The sequence below is a fragment of the Rana temporaria genome, chromosome 2 (assembly GCF_905171775.1).
Source record: "Rana temporaria chromosome 2, aRanTem1.1, whole genome shotgun sequence".
NCBI lineage: Eukaryota > Metazoa > Chordata > Amphibia > Anura > Ranidae > Rana > Rana temporaria.
In genome coordinates, this window is record NC_053490.1 from 512,994,544 (window position 1) to 513,021,800 (window position 27,257).

Below are 27,257 nucleotides of genomic sequence, written 5' to 3' on the forward strand. Positions count from 1 at the left end.
GATTAACCTATCCTAATTCCATATCTTAGTGAAGGCATGAGACTCCTGAGGAGAGCTTACTTAACAATCAATAATCTCCAGTGCTCAATATAACAGATAAGCATAAACAAAGAAGAGAAAAGAAAATGTTCTCTACTGTAATCTTTTCAAGGTGCAACTGCCTAACATACCTTAATGTTTTTCTGGAGATATGTAATGGAATAAGAAGAGAAGAAGAGAAAAAAAAAAAACAAGGAGAAAAAAGGGGGAAAGAAAAGAAACAGAGAGACAGAGAAAGACAAGAAAGAATGAGAAAGAGAACATAGATTATTGTCGCCAGCTATGGACTATATGATTCGCTCTATACGTCCCAACCTCAAAAAATAACAGCAGTCCAGAAAGGATGGATATCCTCCACCCTCCCTTATCCCTATAACAGAGAAATGCCTATATATCTAGCCCAGGGTTCCCATACAGCCTCGAAAGATTTAGAAGAATTGAGTATTGTACTGACCATTTTCTCCTGGTGCATGATCCAAGAGATTTTACTTTTGGTCTTCTGGAAAGATACAGACTGTTGTTTCCACGCCCCAGCCAGTGTGATCCTAGCCCCAGTGAGCAAGAATGCTATCAATTTTTGAGTGTATTTGTTGGCCTGGGGGACGTCAGCCCCCAATAACGCTATTTGTGGAGATTTATCCACCGGTATCCCGGTCACCTTCCTAATGAGGGAGAACACCTTGTTCCAAAAACCCCTGATTCTAGGGCATTCCCACCAAGTATGCAACATAGAACCCTGGGCTAAGCAATTTCGGAAACACAATGGGGAAGTGGTTGGGAACATTGCAGCTAGCTTGCAGGGGACCAAATACCACCGCATAAATACTTTGAGGTTAGCTTCTATTAGAGAGATGTTGATTAGACCCTTGGAAGCCCTCGACCCCACCTCATGCCACTTCTCCATGGTCCATGACATCTGTAGATCCCTCTCCCACGCTTCCATGTAGGAAGATTTGGATGTAGGTTCTGATAATGAATTGTATACAATGGAAATGCCACCTCTTTGTTCTGTAGATTTGATGCACCATTTCTCATAAGGAGTGAAATCAGGGGGATTTGGCTTATTTTTCCAGATTGAGTTAATAAATTGAGATATTCGGGAGTATCTAATTTTTTCTGTATCCGGCATTCCTAAGGTCCCCACACAATGTGCTAACGAGATCAGTCCCGATGGGGCAAGAAAGTGTCCAATCCTATAAAGTCCCTTGTCCAACCACCAACGAAAAATTGTAGAGTCCCCCTTCGGGTTAAAATAGGGATTTTGAAATAGATTAGCTAAAGGTTGAGTGGCAGAGGTTATAGCTGGAGACTTCCGCAAGTCGTCCCAAAGCCTGAAGGCTTGGGAGAGTGTAGGGGCCATAATGGCCGGTCTCAATCTTTGGGGACACCATAGTAAGTCATCCAGAGAATTGTGAGGAACTGCCTGACCCTCCATTTCTATCCAATCCGGTTTCTCACGACCGGAGTAGATAGAAGACAACTGAGCCAGCCGGGCTGCTTGATAGTAGCGAAAGAGATGTGGTAATCCTAAACCCCCTTTAGTTATGGGCCCATATAAAACATTTTGGGGCAACCTGTATCCTCTGCCTCCCCACACAAACTTCAGCACCTTTCCCTGGAATTTTTTAAGTTGATCTTTTTTTATTGCAATGGGGAGAGATCTGAATAAATATAGCAGTCTGGGTAGGAGCGTCATTTTGACGGAATTAATTCTCCCTAGCCAAGATATTTTGTGAGTGGCCCATGTTTTTAGGTCCATTTCGAGTTTGCGGTACATAGGAGGAAAATTAGCCTGATAAAGATTTTCAAATCTATTAGTTAGATTTATCCCAAGGTAGCGAATGGAAGAGTCCGCCCACTGGAACCCGAAGGAGGCCCTCAGATTCTCTACCATTGTGGATTGCAAATTTATATTCAAAGCATGTGATTTGTTCATATTCACTCGCAGTCCTGAAACATGTCCGAAAAATTCAAGTTCTTTGCAAATGGCCGTCAAGGATGTGTTTGGGGAGGTAACAAAAAGGAGACAATCGTCAGCAAACAAAGCACACTTATGAGTGTGTTGTCCGCAACCAACCCCAGAGATGTCTTGATTAGATCTAATGGCAATGGCCAAGGTTTCTATTGCCAATGCAAAAATCACCGGTGACAGGGGACAACCCTGTCTGGTCCCTCTTCTAATCTGTATCGGGTCTGAGAAGTACCCCTGTAGTTTGACCTTCGCCTGTGGTGTTGAATATAAGGAACGCAGTATGCCCAGAAAACTCTCTCCAAATCCCCACCGCCTTAAAACCTCAAATAAGTATGGCCATGATATAGAATCGAAGGCCTTCTGAAGGTCCAGTGAAAGGAGCATACCCTCCTGGGGATGACCTCCATCCCACCCTGACTGTAATAATGAGACCACATTGATTGCCCGCCTGATCTGATCCGGACCCTGTCTCCCTGGTATGAAACCGACTTGATCTCTGTGTATATAATGGGAGATGAACGAGTTTATTCTGTTAGCCAAAATTTTTGTAAGAATTTTCATATCGTTATTAATCAACGAGATGGGTCTATAATTTTCTACTAATTCCGGGTCCTTATCAGGCTTAGGGATAACCGATATGAACGCCTCGTTCAGATGAGGGTGCAGTTCCTCCCCTGTTCTCCTGGAGTTGAAAAACCTTGTAAGGTGAGGGGCGAGGGTATCGGCAAAGCTTTTATAATAATGGTTTGAGAAGCCATCCGGCCCAGGGGCCGAGCCGCCCTTCAAGTTCTTAATCACCTCCAATGTTTCCCTCACGGAGATGGGCGCCTCCATGAGTTCCACATGTTCCCTGTGAAGGCTAGGAATAGGTAGCTTGGCAATATAGGACTGAATCTCAGGAATCCCAGCTGAGACATCAGACTGGTAAAGTGTAGAGTAGAAACCTTGGAAGGATTTAAGTATGCTTTCAGGGTTGAGGGTTGTAGTCCCATCTCGAGTTTTAATTTTTGGGAGAGAGAATGTGCGATAAGTCGGTGATAGTTTGGTGGCCAGCATAGTGCCCATTCGGTCCTTATGTTGGTAAAATTTTGCTCCGCTCCAACCCAGGGACCCTTCAGCCCTTACGGTAAGCGCTAAATTAAGATTAATTCTAGCGGTTTCCAACTGAGAAGTCGTAATGGTTGTTTGTTTTTTTTTGTGTTGTTTGCATAGCTCTGAAAATTCTCTGTCTAATTTTTCTATTTCCAAAGCTTTGGCCTTTTTCAGTTTAGCGGCAATTTGTATCAACTTACCACGGATCGAGGCTTTATGCGCGGCCCACAAAGTCTCAACTGAGATGCCTTCCACATCATTTAAACTAAAGTATTCCAGTAATGCTTTCTCAATGTCCATAATAACATTTGGGTTCTTAAGGAGGGTTTCGTTCAGGCGCCAATGAAATTGGCGATAGTCACTTGTTCGACCTCTCAGGGAGCAGATCACCATTGAGTGGTCGGAGAGAGACGTATCCTTTATAAGTGCTTTAGTGATCAGGGGGATATGCCTCGAGGTGACAAGAATGTGGTCTATCCTTGAGTAGGAGCGGTGGGGGTTGGAGAAATGAGTATAATCCCTTTTAGAGGGATTAAATTCCCTCCAGACATCAACAAGGCCTCGTTGGAAGATCAGCTTTGCTATTTTTGAACTAATCCTAGTAGGATGGGTTAATTGAGATGATAAAGGTCTGGACTTATCAAGACTTTGATCGAAAGCCACATTGGAGTCTCCTCCAAATATGATTATCCCCTCCAGTAGTGGATCTACAGTGTTAAACATATCTTGAAAAAATTTAAGTTGGCCTCTATTAGGAGTGTAGTAAGATACAAAAGAGAAGAGCTGCTCATCTAACCACCCCTTCACTAGAATAAATCTACCTTCCGGGTCCCTGTGTATTAACTGCGATTTAAATTGGCAGGATTTGGCAAAAAGAACTGCGACCCCTCTGGTCTTATCCTCAGCATTTGCCAGGAAGAACTGTGGGTAATGATTGTGGATGAACGAGGGGGAGTAGCTTGCAGGGAAATGGGTTTCTTGTAGCAGAAGTACTCCCAACTTTTGAGAACTATAGGATTGGAACACCTTCTTGCGTTTGACCGGGGAATTTAGACCCTGTACGTTGTGGGACACCACTCTAAGGAGTGGAGACGGAGTGGTACTACGTGGCATAACCATTGAAAAACAATATCATATCATAGCTATGAAAACTTACCCCTGACAGTGGGTGTCGTGGGATCCTAGAGCAGACAGAACCAATGGGACCAAACCCCCGGAGAGGGCCTGGAAGGTGCTGTGTCCATAGACTGGCGACAATAGAATATAGACTAGAAAAACAGGAAAGAAGAAGAAAAATGCATATAATAAAGCATAATGAATGATACAGACGAGAGTGGTGGGAGCAAAACCCCAACCCCCTCCCGCCAAACAAAACATTCACATAGCCCAAATTAAGGGCTACCAGTCCAACTCCCGACTGCGAGGTATCCACAGTCGAAGGTTGGACGAGGGCACAGAGCATCTGCCCCGGCCAAAGCCATCCCTGGGAGGAATAAGGCTCATAAAATTATCAAAGTTATGTAAATCTAAAAAGAAAAAACTGTGACATAGTAGAACTTGTTGAACGAGGGCAGCCGAGGCCCCTGAATCAGGACTAGAATTAAATCAAACCCGGCAACATGTAATTCTAGAACAGTATCATATTGCAAAATTTTGCGTCTACGTTCAAAGACCCTGAGTCAATGATACCTAACGTAAGGTTCTGAGAGGGCCAAAAATAAGTGTAGATGTTGTCAAAAAATACCTAAAAATACCAAAAGAGTATTTATCTCAGATTTTCTCACCTAACTGGAACAAACATGAACTTAAATATGTAGCATAGTAGTACTGAAAAGTAAAAAAAAAAAAAAAAAAAAAAAAAAAAAAAAAAAAAAAACACCGGTAATGATAAGACTTGCAAAAGTCGATCCTGAGGAGGAGCAAAAGTGAACGAAATTGGATAAACATGTTTAGGTCCAAGTAGACCAGAGAGTCCCCAATGATGTTGGGAAATCCCGACGAAGAGGCCCCCATTAGGGACATCTCAGGAAACCTTTAAGAGGAAAGCAGGAGTGTTGACATGAGAAAGTCAAGTTGCGGCTGATTCTTTTATGCGTCTGCTTTTGTTGGATTTCCAAGGCGGCGAAATAGGGCTAGTGGGAGTAGGCCTTTTGGAGGATCCTGTCTGTGGGGTGGAAGTGTCCATTGCTGGATCCAACGAAATGAGCTTCAGGGACAATAGGATCTTTTCTCCCTCAGCTAGGGATGAGAAGGAGTGATTTTTTCCATTAAATGAAAATTTCAGGGCAAATGGAAAGGCCCACCAGTACCGAATTTCCTTTTGAGACAGAACCAATAGTAGGGGCTTTAGGGACCTGCGCCTCTGGATGGTTAGGGGGGATATATCTGCGAATATTTGAATGTTGCTTCCTTGAAACAAAATGGAAGGATGTTGACGTGAGGCTTTCATTACTTCCTCTTTCACTGAATAGTAATGTGGTTTTACTACAATGTCTCTGGGTGAGCCGTCCTTCCTGAGAGGGCCTAAGGATCTATGAGCCCTGTCCAGTTCTAATTTATGACCATTAATTGATGGCAAAAGGTGTTTTAAAAGGTCTTGAACTGCTGTGGGAACGTCCAAAATGGATTCAGGGAGCCCCCTGACCCTAAAATTCTCTCTTCTCGAACGATTTTCGAGGTCATCAATTCTATTCAAAGCAGTGTCAAGTTGTTCTTGTAAAGAATGTATATGGTCAGTGTTCTGGTTAGCCCTGGAGACTGTGATATCCAATTTTTGCTCTATCACCTCCATTCTGGAACCAAGGTTCTGGAAATCAGATCTAATATCATTAGTTATCTTATTAGCAGTAGTGGCTAGGCCCCTTTCTAGCAATTCAGATAATTTTAAGAAGAGTTCCCCTGCGTTTTGAGGCATGATGGGTTCCTGGCTGCCTGAGGAGAAAATGGCGCCTGAGGGGGAGAGAGCGGCTCCCATATGAGTAATATGAGGGACAGAATGCTGCTGTGATGGGTTCCCTTTATGAGGCTCTGAGGTAGTAGGTGAGAGGGACAAGAGGATAGGAGCTCCCTGTGCAGCCATTTCAGCATAGGAGACCGGGTTCTGGGATACAGCCTGTCTGCCTTCCTTCCTTCCCTCAGCGTTAACTTCTATTACCTGAGGTGCGGTCGCCATATTGGATTCGACCGCCACCTCCGTCGGCGTAGAACTTGTCCTCCGGTCCCGCCGGACCGAGCTGTTGTCCATGGGCTCTCAGCCCTGTGCTTCCCCGAGGTGTACAGCCAAAAGTTTCGGCTGCCGGCTGCCCTCGTTCGAGGCTAGGACGGCGGAATGGCCGGGGCAGTGCGGAGCTCCGAGCTTAAGCCGCCATCACGGGAGCCTCCGCGCATGCGCCCTCGTTGGGACTTTCTTAATACACTGTTCTTATTCACCTCGGCCTCTGTGCGATGTTCCCTCAATGGAGTTGCTTTACACAAAACAATTATGGTTAGCTTGGTAACCAAAAGGAGGCCAGGGTTCCACCTGGAAGTTTTAGATATAAAGAATGTACTATATTACATATTTCTCATATTAAAGCGGGGGTTCACCCTAAAATTTTTATTTTTTTCTAGCATGCCATCAAGCATACTAGCGCGAGCTACAGTATGCCTTTTTTTTTATTTTTTGGCGCCATACTCACAGTTTAATCACGTAGTGAAGTTTCAGACTCCCCACAGGGAATGGGCGTTCCTATGCAGAGGGAAGATGATTGACGGCCGGCTATGGCGCGTCACGCTTCCCGGAAATAGCCGAAATAGGACTTGGCTCTTCAACGGCGCCTGCGCCTAGTCTGTGCGCAGGCGCCGTATAGCGCCGTGAAGAGCGAGACCTACTCTGGCTATCTTCGGGGAGCGTGACGCGCCATAGCCGGCCGTCAATCATCTTCCATCTGCATAGGAACGCCCATTCCCCGCGGGGAGTCTGAAACTTCACTACTTAATAAACTGTGAGTACGGCGCCAAAAAAATAAATAAAGGCATACTGTAGCTCACGCTAGTATGCTGGATTTAATGGTAGAATCTTGTTATTTAGGGTGAACCACCGCTTTAAAGGGGTTGTAATGGTTCATGTTTTTTCATCATATGCATTAAGGTGTCAAAAAACATGACGATTACCGGTCCCCCAGCCCCCCGTTTTACTTACCTGAGCCCTGGAAAGTTCTGCGTCGTGAACGGGCTTCTCGGCTCTTCATTGGATAGATTGATAACAGCACAGGCTCGAAGGTAAACCTCGCCTATGGGACAAAGCGAGCAAAAATAAACCCTACAGGGGTTATAACCCGTCCATACTCTATGCAGAATGGAAAAAAAAAGTTTTGCCTGTAGTTCTACTTTAAAAGATAAATTGTATTAGTCAGGATAGAAAAGAGACAACTGCTGTTTTCGAAGCGCCAGGACCCCCCCACACTTCTCACTTTTTACTGACAACATTGCATACCTGGTTCTCTTATCCCTTTGTATGCCTTTGTATCACAGAAGAATAAAGCGTTAATAGAGATTTCCCACCAAGCAGGAAATTCATCCATCTCCAGTTGCCTACAGCACTGGCCCTCCAGAACATCAAGAGGACCTGGTAATCACAACTGTTTATGGACAACCTTATGTCCTGCTACTGTCAACACATCTACAGCACAACAACCCCACACAGCCTTCAACTACAGAATCACTCCCATATGAGGAGGACCTGTTAATCACAACTGTTTATGGACAACCTTATGCCATTGGCTTGCGCTGCTGTCAATCAAATCCAATGGCGCGGGCGACAGGGGCGGGGCCGAGTCCTGCACTCAGCGGCTATGGACGCCGAATGCAGGACTCGGGAGCATGCCTGCAAGATAACCCCCTTGGGAGAGCGCTTCCCAGGGAGGGTTATCATAGGCGGGGAGGAGCCGCTGTGGGACCCCAGAAAACGGCATTCGTTGCCACTCTGTGCAAAACGAGCTGCACAGTGGAGGTAAGTATAACATGTTTGTTTTTTTTTGTTTTTTATTAGAACCTTTAGTATCACTTTAATGTAAAAAGTGTAACATTTTAACAAAATATATACAAAAATACCATACTCTTTAACCTCGTGTTTATTGTCGGCTTCTCAAGAATTGTCTGTTGAGCAATATTTTATGACAGTGGGCCAGATTCTCTAAGATTCTGCGTTGGCGTAGTGTAAGCCATTTACACCACGCCACCGCAACTTACTGGAGCAAGTGCCGTATTCCCCAAACACTTGCTCCGTAATTTGCGGCGGCGTAGTGTAAATGGCCCGGCGTATGGCCGCGTAATTCAAAGGGGGCGGCTTGTATTCAAATTAAGCGCACCCCCACGCCGATCGAACTGCGAATGCGCCGGGCGGAAAAAGAGCCCAGTGCGCATGCTCCAGCTCACGACGGAAAACGTCAATGACGCCGACGTGAGCGTCATTGACGTAAAGGCGTATTCGCGGACGAATTAGTAAAACGACGTAACCGACGGAAAAAGACGACGCTGACCCGACGCCATACTTAACATGGCATACGGCGGACTGGCGTAAGGTTACCCCTCATATAGCAGGGGTAACCTTACGCTTATGGAAACTACGTAAACGGCGACTACACAAAAGGTACACCAGTAGCTAAGCAGCCAACAATAATTGGCAAGTGTTCTTCCTTCTCTTTCACTGTCATGGTGCAGTAACACTGCTGCATTAGCATTTCTTTAACGATTATTATTTAACAGTTGGTGAAAGTTCCGCTTTAGGCCCATAGCCATGGGAACAAAACTTGCAGTGGCAAGACCCTTCTTAATGACAGCAGCAGTCTCTGTGCTGCTCCGTTCAACTATAGTGTAATGAAGTGTAACAGAGATTTCTTTATGAACATCAGCTGCTACTATAAATATTAGACACCTGCCTGTTAACACCACATGGACCATTAACCAGGAATATTAAGAAAGTAAGGGGAGATAATCACTTGCATTAAAGAAAAACTAAACTTTTACTAGTTTGCAGGGATGTAGCTGTAAATTTTTATTGCAGTCACATCAGAAGACTAGCATCTCTGCATTTTGGTATTTATGCAACTGATTTGTCTGCCTCCTGTCCTGGGGCCTTAGCCCATGATGGTTTAACCCCTATTTACAGAATGAGGCCCGGATTCGCGTACGAGTTACGCCGGCGTATCTCCAGATACGCCGTCGTAACTCTGAGTCCGAGCCGTCGTATCTATGCGCCTGATTCTTAGAATCAGTTACGCATAGATTTGTATTAGATCCGACCGGAGTAAGTCTCTTACGCCGTCGGATCTTAACTGCATATTTACGCTGGCCGCTAGGGGCGTGTACGCTGATTTACGCCTATAAATATGTAAATCAGCTAGATACGCCAATTCACGAACGTACGTCCGGCCGACGCAGTACAGATACGCCGTTTACGTTAGGCTTTTCCCGGTGTAAAGTTACGCCTGCTATATGAGGCGTACATGAGGCGTACCAATGTTAAGTATGGACGTCGGGCCAGTGTAAAATTGTTTGCGTAAGTCGTTTGCGAATAGGGCTGGGGGCGTCATTTACGTTCACGTCGAAAGCATTGGCTTCTTGCGGGTTAATTTGGAGCATGCGCACTGGGATACTTTCACGGACGGCGCATGCGCCGTTCGTAAAAAGCGTCATTTACGTGGGGTCACATGAAATTTACATAACACACGCCCACATCTACCACATTTGAATTAGGCAGGCTTACGCCGGCCTATTTACGCTACGCCGCCGCAACTTTGGTTTGAGAATACGGCACTTGCCTGTCAAAGTTGCGGAGGCGTAACGTAAATAGGATACGTTACGCTCGAACAAAGATACGCGCATCTACGTGAATCCGGGCCTGAGTGTTTATGACACTTCTACGTAGCGACACGGACAACCACCACCAAATCCAAGTTATTCTGAACAGTGGCGGCTGGTGCTCAAAATTTTTGGGGGGGTGCAAACAAACGAAAAAAAAAAATCGCAGCCTCACTGTGCCCATAAAACACAGCTACTGTGCCCATCAATTGCCGCCACTGTGCCCATCAATTGCCGCCACTGTGCCCATCAATTGTCGCCACTGTGCCCATCAATTGTCGCCACTGCGCCCATCAATTGTCGCCACTGTGCCCCCTTTTGCCCTGTAAAATTCCGCTAGATTGCCCCCTCAAATACCACCAGATTAAACCCCACCCCCCCCCCCCCCCGCCCGACACTTGCTTTTCTTGGGTCAGCCATTCTCCCTCCACGCTGCCTCGATGTCATCTCCCGCCCTCGCTGTCGCTTCAGCCAATCAGGTTACCGGTAACCAAACCCAGTGAACCTGATTGGCTGAGACGCATATCAGTGTTAACCAGGGAACGCACACCCTGTGCATCCCCAGGTTAACTATTTGGAAGCTGATTAGAGCCCACAGGCCGCTGGCTCTGATAGACACTTCCAAAACCAACCAACTGCTGTTATTCAGATAGCTGCTACTATAAATATTAGACACCTGCCTGTTAACACCACATAAACCATTAACCAGGAATATTAAGAAAGTAAGGGGAGATAATCACTTGCATTAAAGAAATGTGTGTCCCCAGGTTAACTATTTGGAAGCCGATTAGAGCCCACAGGCCGCTGGCTCTGATAGACACTTCCAAAACCAACCAACTGCTGTTAGTCAGATGGCCAGCGCTCACCATCTGAATAGTGGGCGGCAGCGGCGCCGATGACAATACATAGATTCATGCAATGAATCTATGTATTGTTGACTTGAGTGACGGGTGCAGAGGAGAGGGGGCAGCGCTCCTGCGCCCACTAAGCATTTCACCATACAAGAAAACTGAGGTATGTCTGTTTGTAAAGAGGCTCTTGGAAAATGGACACCACCTTGATGCCAGATGGGGTTGGCCAAATGAAAAGTTGTTCTCAGAATCCCACTTTATCTAAGCTAATTTACTAATGATATAATGAATAATCTAATTTATTAATCAGTTCTTTATTTGTTATTTATCGAATCTGCCTAGAAACAACATACTAATTGATTACTGCTCTTCTTATATGGTGACTGAACTGATTTATTTAAATAAGCCTTTTTATACTAAGTTATACTAAGTTGTACTTGAAAAATGTGTATTTTATGAAAGACACTGGTAATCTTGTATAGTATTGTAATGTAATGTTGCTTTATATTGTTGTTTTTTTATATCTTTTCAGAACCTCAGTTTTCAAAGGAACAAGACTTGTTGGCCAGTGTCAACAGCACTCGAGTGAAGCTTAATCTCATTGGCTGGAATGATGGCGGTTGCCCAATCACATCATTCAACTTGGAGTACCGGCCTTTTGGCACAACGGTGTGGACCCTGGCACAGAGAACATCACTATCCAAGTCTTATATACTCTATGACCTGCAGGAGGGAGCGTGGTACGAGCTACAGATGAGAGTGTGCAATAGCGCTGGGTGTGCCGAGAAACAAACCAATTTTGCCACGCTCAACTACGATGGCAGTAAGTGCAATTTTATGTTCCGAATAATTTATCTTGTTTAAATTTACCGCTATGGCTGCTGCTTTAAAGCTGAACTCCAGGCAACTGTTAAATATACAGATTAAATATATAGGTCTGAGATTTATGCAGCTCTGCTACACAGCCCAACTCAGGAGACCTGACATTTCTCTGTTGCAGTTAAGCAACATTTAAAGGTGGTGTTCCTCCCCTAGCCAGTGACTGCGCAGTGACTGGAGGAGCAGCTGACTGATGAGCTCATCACTCTGCATAGAGCAGGGGTAAACCCCTGTGGCATCATGGGAGTAGAGCCATCTTTATTATTGATTGGACCCTGGGCAAACATTTTCTTGGCCCCTCCGAATTCACTTGTCAACTATTCTCAGACAGTGTAGGCTCAAGGGGCAGCTGCTTTGGGCCCCACAACAATGACTGGGCTCGGGGCAGCTGTCCCTTTTGCCCTGACTTAAAGGCAGCCCTGCATGGGAGCTAAACCTTTATTTTTCTGCTTCAGACTCCTTCAGATAAGAAAATATATAGAAGAAAATTGACCACATACAAAGTCCAATTTTTTTTTTTTTAATAATTAACTGCTTTAATACCGGGCACTTTTAATATATGTTTTTTTAGTTTATGTTATAACATTTTGTAAATAAGTATGTTTTCTCCTTCACTGACGGGCACTGATGAGGCTACAATGACAGGCACTGATTAGGAGGCACTGATATACAGCATCTCCTATGCGCTACGCCGGCGTAACATTGAGAGGCAAGTACTGTATTCAGAAAGCACTTGCTCCCAAAGTTACGTCGGCGTATCGTAAATGGGCCGGCGTAAGCCCGCGTAATTCAAAGTAGCAAGGCAGTGGGCGTGTTGTATTGTAATGAAGCGTGACATGTAAATGCATGTCCGATCGAACGGCGCATGCTCGAGCATGCTCAGAATCACGTCGCAAATACTCTCTAAGATATGTCGGCTCAATGCTTTGTCGACGTGAACGTAACCTACGCCCAGCCCCATTCACGTACGACTTACGCAAACGACGTAAAATACGACGCTGTTCCGTCATACGCCTTACGTAAACGGCGTAGCTAAATCCGACGGGCGCAAGTAAATATGCACCCAAGTTACGACGGCTTAAGAAGACTTACGTCGGTCGTATCTTGAAAAATTCAGGCGTATCTCAGTTCCTGCATAAGCGCATAGATACGATGGAGCGCATTTGGACTTACGACGGTGTATCTGGAGATACGCCGCCGTAAGTCCTTTCTGAATCCGAGCCTATAACTTTTGCGCAAACCAATCAATATACACTTATTGGGATTTTTTTTAACCAAAAACATGTAGCAAAATATATATTGGCCTAAATTGATGAAGAAATTTGGTATTTTTTATTTTTTTTTGCTTATGTTTTATATCCGAGAGTAAAAAATATATATTTTTTTCATCATTTTGTTTGTAGCGCAATAAATAAAAACCAAAGCGATGATCAAATACCCCCAAAAGAAAGCTCTATTTGTAGGCAAAAAAGGACATATATTTTATTTGCGTACAGGGTCGCACGATCGCAGAATTGTAAGTTACGGTAACGTTGTGCCGTATCGCAAAAAATGGCCTGGTCATGAAGGGGGGAATTCAATTGATTAAAAAAAACTATGCATTTACAATCACTTAAATTTTTCACTTTGAACTGGACATGGAAAGCCCTAAAACGGCTTGTTTTGCAGCAGGAGCATTTTCTTTGCCGAAAATATATTGGAAGAATGTTTTATAGTTTGTTTAGGTATTACCGTATCTATCGGCGTATAACACGCACTCTAACTTTAAGTGGGAAATTTTGGGGAAAAAACTTTACACAGCCCCTGCGTATAACACGCAGGCACAGTTTACCCTCTATTTTCAGGGTAAAAAAGTGAGTGTTATACGCCAATAAATACAGTATTTAGCAAAGTGTAGATGATGGACTCAGACTGCATATTAACTGTCTAATGCCCCATACACACGATTGGAAATTCCAACAGCAAAACATCCGATGTGAGCTTTGAACGGAAATTCCGACCTTGTGTATGCTCCATCAGACTTTTGTTGTCGGAGTTTCCGCCAACAAAAGATTGAGAGCGGGTTCTCAAATTTTCAGACGGAAAAATCAGATCGTCTGTAGCAATTCCGACGTGCAAGATTCCGACACATGCTCGGGAAACAATTTGACGCATGTTCGGAAGCATTGAACGTCATTTTCTCGGCTCGTCGTAGTGTTGTATGTCACCATGTTCTTGACAGATGAAAGTTCAGAGAACTTTTGTGTGACCGTGTCTATGCAAGCCAAGCTTGAGCGGAATTCCGTCAGAAAAGCCATCCAAGGTTTTTCCTGACGGAAAATCCAATCGCGTGTACGGGGCATTACTCTTGGCAAGCAAATGTAGAATTTCACGTGTCTATTTTGGTGTTTTATTTTTTTTAGCTATCTTTTAAAGGCTGTAGGTCTCTATGGCCACATCAGTAGGTTAGGATGTTGGAGAATAATAGCACTTCCTAAACTGATTGCCATTAATAAAAATGGAAATCGGGAAATGAATCAAATTAATGAAAACGGCAATCAGAAAGATGAAAGCATTTGGGAGAATAGGTCTTCGAATCAAACTGCATTCACAAAAAGAGCCTGCTCCAACACCTTCCAGCCTTTTACACAACTTGGCAGGAGCTTTCATGAGCTGGAATACAGACACAAAAGAAGGTGCTCTGAAAGAATTCATATTTTTTTTCAGAAAAACAGAATATGCTTTAAATTTCAGCAAGAGGAGTGTGGCCATTTATCAGCATTGTTATGTAAATGTACATTTTGAAGCTATGAAAGTGACATTGGGCATTTCTAGAACAGTGTAGAGCTACATCTCCAGTCTTAGCCAAGGCCGGAGTTATGATGTAAGAAAAGTACCGGTACATGCTGCTCCTGGTAAGGAACTGGTGGGAAGGTCCTATTTACACTTGACTGGTGTAAGGCTGATGTGCTTGATGCCGTAAACCACCCTTAGTCCCCCTCTACTTAACCTTAAATTACTAAATTAAACACATGACACCTTCTGGATTAAATGGCCAACAATGGCCCCTTTATTAATTCCAAACATAAAAACTTAACATAAAAACTTTATAAAAACAACCTGTTATTTTAATATATATATATATAATATAACATATATAAATATATATACCGTATTTATCGGCGTATACCGTGCACCTTTTTCCCCTTAAAATAAGGGGAAAATCGCAGGTGCGCGATATACGCCGATACCCGCTTCCCGCACTGAGTTTGAACTGCGCCGCCGGCATATACCGAGCGCAGTACACTCGGGTACATTCGGCCAGGCTCGGCTTCGCTCGCGGTCACGCTCTGTGTCGCCTCCTAGCCTTTATGCGTGAGAAGCCGAGCGTGCCAGAGTGTACTGCGCTCGGTATATGTCGGTGGCGGCATTCAAACACAGCGCGGGAAGCGGGGATTCGACTCAGAGACAGCGCAGGAGGACACCACCCAGGCCGCAGACGGACGCCGGACCGGACAAGGCCGTCGATGGACGCCGGGCAAGACACTGACGAGGGGCATTCAAACTGTAAGTATTTTTTTTTTTTTTGGAAATTTCCCTTCCAGGTTGGGGGTGCGCGCTATACACGGGTGCGCGCAATACCCCAATAAATACAGTAACCCAAACATTTTAACTGACCCCCCCGCCCCCTTTAAAGGGGTTGTAAAGGTTTGTTTTTATTTTCTAAATAGGTTCCTTTAAACTAGTGCATTGTTGGTTCACTTACCTTTTCCTTCGATTTTCCTTCTAAATGTTTTTTTTTCTTTGTTTTTCTTTGTTTCTCACTTCCTGTTCCTCCTCAGTAAGCTGTTCCGGCTGACTAACCCCCAGGCAGAACGGCTCGGATGATGGGGCAAGCTTACTGAGGAGAAACAGAAAGTGAGAAATTCAGACAAAGAAAAAAAAAACATTTAGAAGGGAAATCAAAGGAAAAAGTAAGTGAACCAACAATGCACTAGCTTAAAGGAACCTATTTAGAAAATAAAAAAACAAACTTTACAACCCCTTTAAAGGGGGGGGGGGTTAAGGATTCCCCCCCCCTTAAATAGCTTCCTTTACCTTAGTGCAGTCCTCCTTTACTTACCTCATCCTTCGATTTTGCTTTTAAATGTCCTTATTTCTTCTGAGAAATTCTCACTTCCTGTTCTTCTGTCTGTAACTCCACACAGTAATGCAAGGCTTTCTCCCTGGTGTGGAAAAAACCTCTTGAGGGGGGAGGGGGCGAGCAGGAGTGTCAGGACGCCCACTAACACACAGCTCCTGTCTCTATCTGCAAAGTAGAGAGTGTCCTGACTTACCTGCTCGCCCCCTCCCCCCTCAAGAGGTTTTCTCCACACCTGGGAGAAAGCCTTGCATTACGGTGGTGAGTTACAGACAGAAGAACAGGAAGTGAGGATTTCTCAGAAGAAATAAGGACATTTTATTTAAAAGCAAAATGGAAGGATGAGGTAAGTGAAGGAGGACTGCACTAAGGTAAAAGAAGATATTTAGGGAGAAAAAAAATTCCTTTACAACCCCTTTAAGTTACGCTAACAGGTCTAATGCCTCCCCTAGCCTGTATTTAGAGACTGAAAGGAGATGCAGCAAACTGATAAGCTCATCTCCCTGTCACTCTGCTCTCTTCTCCTGCCAAGCATGTTCCTTGCGTGTACCGCAGCAGTCCTGATTGGCTCCTTGTGGTGCTTCTCTCTATCCCAACCTGAGCTCAGCTCATATTGGCTGATAACTGCGTAAATTCAGGTACTTACATTGCTTGCATTAAAAAAAAAAAAAAAAAAAAAAATTGAATCATGTATTAATGAATAAAGAGCTGCATTAATGCGTGTATTTTATATCTTCCCAAATGTTAGCTTTAAAAATAAGCCAAATGCAGATGATACAACTACAGGCAGGCTGGTTTTCTGCTCGTTTTTCTAGGCGATCCATCAAAGCACATACAATTGTATTTTATAAACACAATTTAAAAGCCTCGAGCGAGCTCCGATAATTTTATGCAACCTCAGACGGCGCTTGAATTAAAGTGCAGCTTTTTGGGTAGTTGCAGACAAGCGGTAGAATGTGCCTAAATTGTGTTTGGCTTTTCTTGTGCGGATCTTGAAAGTTTCCCAAAGTCAAGCTGAACAGTAAGATTTATGACGATGATTACTCTGTTAGATGCCAGCGCTGAGCTAATGGAGATCAATGGCTCTGATATTGTATGCTGGCTGGGGAGCACGGCGCAGATTGTTGTGTGTGTCGAGAAGCAATGATAGTGGACCACGCCGGTACAGTGCGCAGTAATGAAACATAAGTGGATTTAAAGGTAACGTATAGTGGTCGAGTACATTTTTTTTTTTTTAGGTATAGTACTGAATTTAAAAAAATTAAGAAGGTAAAAAATATATATCTACATATATATATATATATATATATATATATATATATATATATAGATATATAGATATATATATATATATATATATATAGATATATACATATATATATATATATAGATATATACATATATAGATATATATATATATATAGATATATAGATATAGATATATTTATATCTATATATCATGTTTTTTTTTAGGTACAGTAAATACATAGGGCCAGATTTACAGAAGAAATACGCCGGAGTATCTACTGATACTCCGGCGTATTTTCAAATTTGCAGTGTCGTATCTTTAGTTTGAATCCTCAAACCAAGATACGACGGCTTTTGGCTTCGATCCGACAGGTGTACGGCTTCGTACGCCTTCGGATCGTAGGTGTAATACTTCGGCGCCCGCTGGGTGGAGTTTGCGTCGTGTATGCTAATTAGCTGTCTACGGCGACTCACGAAGGTACGCGCGGCCGTCGCATTCTCTTACGTCGTCGCTAGTCGGCTTTTCCCGTTGTATAGTTAAAGCTGCTATTTCGTGGCCTATCTTTAGACTTGCCATGTTAAAGTATGGCCGTCGTTCCCGCGTCGAATTTCAATTTTTTTTTTTTTGCGTAAGTCGTCCTTGAATAGGAAAGGACGTAACTCACGTCGACGTTCAAAAAATGACGTCATTTCGCGCAAAGCACGGCGGAAAAATTTAAAAACGGAGCATGCGCAGTACGTTCTGCGCGGGAACGCGCCTAATTTAAATGATACACGCCCCATTTGAATTAGGCGGGCTTGCGCCGGACGGATTTACGCTACGCCGCCGCAAGTTTACAGGCAAGTGCTTTGTGAATCAAGCACTTGCCCATAAAACTTGCGGCGGTGTAACGTAAATGCAGTACGTTACGCCGCCGGAATTCTATGTGAATCTGGCCCATAATATTTAGCTCAATTTTTTTCTTTCTCGATCCAAAGGCTGTTGGGGGGAAAAAAAAGCTTTTACAGAGATTAATACATCAGGGTACAATTTACATTTTACATATAGATTCGGTTTAACCACCTCAATACCGGGCACTTTCACCCCCTTCCTGCCCAAGCCATTTTTCAGCTTTTAGCGCTGTCACACTGTGAATGACAATTGCGCGGTCATGCTACACTGTACCCAAATTACATTTTTATCATTTCCCCCCCCCCCCACAAATACAGCTTTCTTTTGCTGCTATTTGACCACCTCTGCGGTTTTTATTTCTTGCGTTTTAAACAAAAAAAAAGTGACAAGTTTGAAAAAAAACACAATATTTTTAAATGTTTGCTATAATAAATATCCAATTTTTTATTTATTTTTTAACTACCTAAGACCCGGACCTTTAGGAAGCTAAAGGACCCGGCCAGTTTTTGCGATTCGGCACTGCGTCGTTTTAACTGACAATTGCGCGGTCGTGCGACGTGGCTCCCAAACAAAGTTGGCGTCCTTTTTTTCCCACAAACAGAGCTTTCTTTTGGTGGTATTTGATCACCTCTGCGGTTTTTATTTTTTGCGCTATAAACAAAAATAGAGCGATAATTTTGAAAAAAATTCAATATTTTTTACTTTTTGCTATAATAAATATCCCCCAAAAATATATAAAAAAAAAACATTTTTCCTCAGTTTAGGCCGATATGTATTCTTCTACCTATTTTTGGTAAAAAAAAATTGCAATAAGCGTTTATCGGTTGGTTTGCGCAAAATTTATAGTGTTTACAAAATAGGGGATAGTTTTATTGCATTTTTACTAATTCTTTTTTTTTTTACTACTAATGGCGGCGATCAGCGATTTTTTTTCGTGACTGCGACATTATGGCGGACACTTCGGACAATTTTGACACATTTTTGGGACCATTGTCATTTTCACAGCAAAAAATGCATTTAAAATGCATTGTTTATTGTAAAAATGACAATTGCAGTTTGGGAGTTAACCACAGGGGGCGCTGATGGGGTTATGTGTCACCTAGTGTGTGTTTACAACTGTAGGGGGGTGTGGCTGTAGGTGTGACATCATCGATTGTGATTCCCTATATAGGGGAACACACAATCGATCAGGTAATATGTTACCTAGTGAGTGATTCTAACTGTAGAGGGAGGGGACTCACAAGGGGAGGAGACCGATCGGTGTTCCTCTGTACAAGGAACACACCATCGGTCTCCTCTCACATATCCACATATCCACGTGCACGCGCCCCCTGGTGGCCACTCACTAAAATTAGAAGAAAAGTAGTTTAACCTTAAACTGCGTAGAGGGTTCTTTACTGTAAGAGCTGTAAGAATGTGGAATTTCCTTCTACAGGCGGTGGTCTCAGCGGGGAGCATTGATAGTTTCAAATAATTATTCGATAAGCACCTGAGCGACCACAACATAGAGGGATATACAATGTAATACTGACATAATCACACACGTAGGTTGGACTTGATGGACTTGTGTCTTTTTTCAGTTGAAATTTTTTTCACAATCTCATGCTTTCCAGCCTGGAGGAGAGATGTAGGATCTTATTGACCCCGCATTTCTCCATAAAGAGGACCTGTCACACACTATTCCTATTACAAGGGATGTTTACATTACTTGTAATAGGAATAAAAGTGATAAAAAAAAAAGTGAAAAAAGGGTAAAAAATAAAAAAGTAAAATGAAAAATATATATATATATATATATATATATTTTTTTTTAAACGCCCTTGTCTCCGGGAGCTCAAGGTCAGAAGCGAACGCACACGTAAGTCCCGCCCACGTATGTAAATGTAGTTCAAACCACACATGTGAGGTATCGCCGCGTGCGTTAGAGCATGTGTAACAATTTTAGCACTAGACCTCCTCTGTAACTCTAAACTGGTAACCTGTAGAAATTTTCAAAACGTCGCTTATGAAGATTTTTTTAAGTAACAAAGTTTCCATGAGTGTGCGCAATTTTAAAGCGTGACATGTTAGGTATCTATTTACTCGGCGTAAGATCATCTTTCATATATTACAAACAAATTGGGCTACCTTTACTGTTTTGTTGTTTTTTTAATTCATGAAACCATTTTTTTCCAATATATATATATATATATAATTTGCTTATTAAAATTATTGCGCAAATACCGTGCAAGATAAAATGACCGCCATTTTATTCCCTAGGGTGTCTGCTTAAAAAAACATATATAATTTTTGGGGATTCTGAGTAATTTTCTAGCAAAAGAATGATGATTTGTACATGTAGGAGAGAAGTGCCAGAATAGGCCCGGTATGGAGGTGGGAATAAAAGCCCGGTATTGAAGGGGTTAAAGTACCGATATTCTGTTGTAAAATATTTATATTTGCCTTATAACTGCTCCTAGATTAAAACATTATATTAAAGCAATGTAATTAGGATCTTAGATCATTCTGAGCTTGGTGTGTTCATGAAATCTCCAGACAACTGAAGTGTATTAAATCTCGTTAATAAGAAACACATTAAGACCACGTACAGTTCCTTAGCCGAGCAGGTAGTAAGTTATGAGGCTGTTGGGGAACATTGATTATTTATACAAGCTAATCATAAAACCCTGTATCCTCCCTTCTATGGTATCCCACTGTGCGCCTGTCCTAACACAACGGAAGGCTTTAAAGGAGAACTCCAAGCAGGATATCGCATTGCATACATTTCACTTATGATTATTTTTTTGTTTCATTTTTTGGATTTCTTTTGGTTTGTATTTTAAAAAAAAAAACAATGTTCCAAGAATGATGGGCCTGAAACAGGAAATCAAACCAGTGGTGTTTGTCACACAAATCTTTCATCCATCAGTCTGAAAAATGTGTAAATTGTAGTGTAGAGCTTGCAGCAATGTGGACTAAGGCCAGAAGGGCCACAAGGTGAGGACTGACTAGAGCACATGGCGTCTGTCCCATAAATACCCCCGCCCAGAATGCACAGCGCATAGGAACCTCCTACTGGGCTGTTTCTGGAAAAAGAATATTCATTACAGCTCCACTTCCTTGTAATTCTCATACTGGCCTGTGGTACCAGTGACACCTACTGGCAACAGTGAGAATTGCACAACTCAACCAAGTTTAAAGGGGTTGTAAAGGTTTGTTTTTTTATTTTCTAAATAGGTTCCTTTAAGCTAGTGCATTGTTGGTTCACTTACCTTTTCCTTTGATTTTTCTCACTTCCTGTTTTTCCTCAGTAAGCTTTCCACCATAATCCGAGCCGTTCTGGCTGGGGGTTAGTCAACGTGCTCGCCCCCTCTCTTGGGACTACATCCCTGCAGGGACAGTGTATATACAATCAATCTGAGCTGTTTACAGCTCAGCCAAAAACTAAATTTACACTATAGCCCCAATTTTAGGAACAGGGGGCTACAGTAGGCTTGAGCTTGCAAACACTGCAGATCACAATGCAAAAGGTGCACTTAACCTGATATTAGGCGATTTTTTTTTTTACCCTAATTCTTATCGTACAGTACATTCAAGGAAAACTACAGTATACCTTATTCCAGGAATTACGTGTCCTGAAGCCCAATTCTAGAAAAAATATATAAAATATATAAAATATAAGCTTCTTAACTTTTAAGACTATGTGTAGGTTCTTCAGTTATACAGTGGGAGGGTCTCTAACCTAAGCCATAACTTATGACTAACTGCTTCCTTGTTCAGTTTTTCAAGGCAAACTTTCTCCATGATGGGCCTCTCTAATAACGATAGCTCCGGATAACTGTCTAACTGTCTAGGAACCTGCAGTTTCCAGCTTTACAATTCTTACATCCTTGCTGCAGTGGTTTTGCTGGACCTATTGGTTCTGCTCACATGTGCTGCTGGTTTCTGTGTTCACCTATGGGTGTCACCTGCTCTACTGTGAATTTATATCCGTTTCCCTTCTATAACCTCCTGGTCTGCCTCCCAGTCTGCTTCGCTTTTTCCGCGCAATACCTATTCTGTGTCTGAATTCCAGTGTACCAACCTCATTTTCGTCTACTGTTTTTGCCTGCCTGTCACATGCCCTAATGTTGGCATGTTTCTCCTACCATCTATACTCTGCTGGGCGTACCTGGGGGCTTTAACCTGGTTCAAGTCTCCTGCACGTTCATCCCCACCATCAGGGACCCTGGTGAAGAAGCAGGCCGGGGCTTAGACTGCACCTTGGGGAACTCCAAGTTGGCTTTCTACAAGGGCTTTCTATTATGGAAACCTTGCAAGTGCTTGGGGTGTGCCAAATCCAAAGGCCAAGCTAAACCAGGGCTTCTCAACCAGGGCTCCATGGAACCCTAGGGTTCCTCCAGAGGTTGCTAGGGGTTCCTTGAGCAAGGAGCAATTTTTCCCCTCTCAGATAAGTTCCCACGAGAACAATGATCTTTTTAGCTATCTGTAAGGGAAGGGGGTGATTCTTCCCAGTGTTCACAGATGTAAGTAGCATTCTTCCCACTGACCATCACACTAATGTATGGTTCCCTGAGACTGGGAAGTTATTTCAAGGGTTCCTCTGTGTTGAAAAGGTTGAGAAAACTGAGCTAGATGGACGTTTTCAGGAGACTGTAAACTGCACCTTTCCATAATGCCCACAGGTCTAAAGCCCTGTACACACGATCGGTCCATCCGATGAGAACGGTCTGATGGACCGTTTTCATCGGTTAACCGATGAAGCTGACTGATGGTCAGTCGTGCCTACACACCATCGGTTAAAAAAACGATCGTGTCAGAACGCGGTGACGTAAAACACAACGACGTGCTGAAAAAAGTTCAATGCTTGCAATCCACTGCTTCGTTGTGCCTACTAACGATCATTTTATTTACTATCGGTTAGGAATCCATCGGTTAAATTTAAAACAAGTTGGCTTTTTTTAACCGATGGATAAATAACCGATGGCGCCCACACACGATCGGTTTGGACCGATGAAAACGGTCCATCAGACCGTTTTCATGGGTTTAACCGATCGTGTGTACGCGGCCTTACTCAAGACAGGCCAAACTGCCTTATTCCCTTCAGAACCTGCTGCCATCGTCTTCATCCAGACTTTGGCTACACTGTTGTCTTTGTTGATTGCAGGAAACCTTTACTTTACATGTGGCTTGTAGTCTTCTTTATCGGCAAATAGTAGCACAACTTATAATGCATCCTTTCCCAACATGATGCAATCTAGCTTTCTCCCCTAGGGAAAAAGCGAATTCACCACTGCACCACACATGGTGCATGAGGTGCTCACCTTTCCTAGGAGGCCCTTTTACAAGGCCAGCAACTCTGACACCTCCAACTCACCCTCTAAGGCTGGGTTCACACAATTGTAAATTGGTCGCAGGTTTCTCAGTATCCAATTCGCATGTCAGGACATTGTGACCGTCTCTCTGTGGAGCCGTTTCACACATTTCCAAAGCAGCTCCTGGAGAAAATTGCACTGGAGTCCTGTAAGTCTTCTGGTCCGTTTCAGGTCCGAATTCAGCCAAAAATGTGGACTGAAATCGGATCTGAAATGGTGAACAGGGATGCATCGGACCCCTGCTGTGAGTCGCTCCATGCGGCAGTGTGAACCCAGCCTAAAAGATTTTAATTCCCCCTAGTGAGCGTAACTAATGGACAGTAGAGCACCCAAGCAACCCCTGGGTTGGACTATACCATAAAGTGAACTTGCACCCCATTACACTCAGAGCCATTCAACGATGGACTGGCCCCCTGAAGGGGCATCACCACAGCTTTTTGCACATAGTGTTATGATGCAAAGCGCAGCAGTGATGTAGTGGTGTCTCATCCCTTAAAGCTCAGAGTTGGGCTTTAGGTTCTTGTAATTTTACCTGAAAGTATTCCTCAGGACCAATTGCTTCAGAGTGTCTGCAGCTATAGAAGTTAGTAAGGGTTCTTGGGAATATGTGAACACTTAATGTTCTTAGCCTGCCCACATATTCATTTTAAAATAACACTTGTGTCTAATCATAGGAGCACTCAGGCAAAAAAAAAACTGAGACTCATTTTATTTTCCATGGAATGTCTTTTTTAGATGACCTAGCCCAGACTGGAGTCTCACAGCATATGGTGTGAATATGAGAACACGAGACGTCTGCAGCTCCACATTTATCATCTCCTCTCCATTTTCCACGTGGAACGCAATATTACAATTCAGTTCCCAGAGCTGTCCTTATTTGCATAGTTTGTTCTCGATCCTATCAAAGATGGCCGTAGGGTGACTTTTATCCATTGCGCTCATTAGAGCGGGCTGTGTTCTGCCGTGGCCTTTATCATCCTGCCAGCTCTTCATCCTTTTATATTTTGGCTGGGATCAAGCACAGATGGTGCCAGCGACTGGCACACATTTTTTCCCCCTGGTGTGCCGATGGCTCCTGTGCTGTGACACTGCACAGCTGTCACTAACAAGTCAAAAACACCTCATGCTGAAAAATGTCTGAGTGAAAAGCTGTTGTTGCCCATAGCAACCAGCTAAATTATTTCCTAGTGTGAGCCAGGTATGATGGGGAGAAACAAATGACTATGCAAACAAGAGACATAATCCTTTCTGACACAAGGAGCCCGGGAAGGGTATATTATGTGCAGCACCATCCATTAAAATGTGTGAATAGCCAAATGATTTATAACCCCAATATAAAGGGGGGGAGCACTAGAGTAAAACAGTATACAAAGTTTATTAAGCATACATTAAAACTTTTTTTTCTTCCAACTTTTAACATCCATGTAGGATAAGTGACAACATCCCCAAGGGGTATACTGAACTCCTATATCCTCCATGACTACAATATCTAGCCCAGACATTTACATGTGGTACATCAATATTGAAAATCGAGTATTCAAAAATGATATACAAGTATCAATGGGCTGGATGAAGACGGATCCAAACAAAGATTTTGATCTCTACACATTTCGCTAGACTTAGCTTCCTTAGGAGCTAAGATGTGGCTTGGGATTTTGCATGTTCACATTAAGAAGGAAACCGGCATCTAGATGAATACTCTTTTAGATAGTTACTGTAGAACCAGTGCATAGAGACTTGTTTCCTACCAAGTTTGGACTCTTAATCGTTATAAGACCAGCACTGGTCTGAACCAAGGACTAAACCATCTGCCTAGAGTGACCTTATCAATTTAAAGTGAGATACTGCCCTCTCCTTTTTTTGGGGGGTTTCCCCACAGCGTGCAATGTGGTCCTGAATGCATATTCAGTGCTGCTGGAAGGTTTGTAATGGACCACAGAATGTGCCTGTCCACAGACTCCGTTGATAGGCTCACATTCATAAAAATGAATCAGTCTTGGATCAGCAGCTACCAAACACCTGATGCTGATGTAACCGATTGAATTTTCTATGGATGTGGGATCCCTTGAAGACTGCCTATGCCTATGCTAAATGACTATCCTATTCCTCCTCAATCTTGATGATGCTAGCTTCTAAGAATATTTTTGGTTTAGGGCACCACCACTATTGCCTAATGCCCAATTCTTCTGCCCCTGTTTAAAAGGGACGTGTAATTACAATTTTTGATCTAATATTTCACAGCAGGGCCCGTTCCTGCGCCCCAACAAGAGTAACTGTGAGGGGTTACAGTGTTGTAGCACCACCACCAAAGGCCCAATTGTTCTTCCCCTGTTTAACAGGCCACCGTTTTACTTACCTGAGCCACGAAACTCCTGGGCGCTATCCCGCAATGGTTTCCCTTAGCTTGAGGCGGCTCCCACTGCTGTCAATCAAATCAATGGGGGGCAGGGCCGAGTGATACACTCGGCCGCTATGGCCACCACTGTATCACACGGGAGCGTGCCCGCAAGCTAACCCCATTGGGAGAGCGCTTCCCAGAAGGGGGTTAGCTCTTGCAGGGAGGAGGAGACGCTGAGGGACCCCAGATGACGAAGATCGGGGCCCCTCTGTGCAAAACGAACTGGACAGTGGAGGTAAGTATGGTATGTTTGTTATTTAAAAAATAAAATACAAATACTTTTACAACCACTTAAGCCCAAGGCCAGCATGCCAATCTGACACAATTCCCCCCCTCTCTCAAGATGTATGAGCATTATGTGTGTCAGCAAAATCCCCCACACAAAAACATTGAGCACTAATCTTCATGCTTACCCCTAAGCATATATCCCCTCTCCTTCCAGTACAAATCTGCCACCCTGCTGAAATCCCCCCGCTCAGCACAAATCTTTGCCTCTCCATTCCTCCAAATCAAATGCCCTCCCTCCCTCCAAAAAAATTCATTTACGCTCCCTAGCACAAAGCCTCTACCCCTAACATTTTGCCTCCTAGTACACACCCCCCCCCCCCCCAATTTCAAATCCCTCCCAGCACAAATTCCCCCCAAATCTCCCCATCTAGAACAAATCTTATATCCACACTCCCCCCTCCCAACACAAATCCCCATAGATCACCTCTTTTAGCCCCCCCCCCCCAATTTCCCCTTAGAACAATATTTACCCCCTGCCACCCCAAAATTCCCCCTTCCAACACAAATTTCCTCCTCCTTCACATGATGCCACAGTGCCTAGGGAAGCCATCCCTCCTGCCCACCCCTTGTCCCGGTCCTGTCTACATCACAATCAGAACAGGTTAAGTTTAAACATTTGAAATGGTCCTCAGGTTGGCTTTACAACCAAGCCTAATTCTACTTATCCATTTTCTATTTCACCTGAACACTGAGAAGTCGGGAAAGTCCTGGTGCTTACAGCAGCATGAAAATTAACTGTCATTACTTAGCTTGCAAAAGTACTCTGTGGAGTTGAATTTCAGATTCCTCCGGCAGCCCGCAGCATATATAAGCTACTACCTGGTGCCGCATGCAGGCTCCCGGCTTATCAGCTGCATCCTTATTGGCTAATTTGTCATCACTGACAGAGGATGTTCCATTATGAACCGTCACTGAATTATACCCCACAGCCGTCTAGAGCTTCCCAGATCTTGGCACGATCCCTGTGCCTATATATTTCATGCAGTAAGGGAAATCTTAAATAAAAAATAAAAAAGTTTGTTCTTTTTGCCTCTTAAATAAAACCAATATAGGGAAATAAAAGCTAAAGTAAGCTTGACACTGCTTAGCAGTTACCATAAAGTTGCAAAAATAAATCTTAGTGCAGCTACAGGTAGCTCCCACATTGGCCTTTTCTGCACAGAGCTGCCAATGCCACTTTGAGTTTGGTGAGGCTACCTATGGAGCAGGGTGACATGAATATACACAACAAGGGGTTCTTTAACAGGTAGGGGGTTACTTTAATCTGCCATGGGATTGTTTGCT

The 27,257-nt window shown here is 43.5% G+C and overlaps 1 protein-coding gene across 3 annotated transcripts in view; it reads left to right on the forward strand.

Moving 5' to 3' along the window:
* DSCAM (DS cell adhesion molecule) overlaps positions 1 to 27,257 on the forward strand; it is a 712,133-nt gene that overhangs the window by 544,201 nt on the left and 140,675 nt on the right. For all 3 annotated transcript variants that reach the window (XM_040338983.1, XM_040338982.1, XM_040338984.1), the window contains exon 26: positions 11,327 to 11,617. In XM_040338983.1, the coding sequence (XP_040194917.1) occupies positions 11,327 to 11,617 (291 nt within the window). The remainder of the gene's footprint in view (positions 1 to 11,326; positions 11,618 to 27,257) is intronic.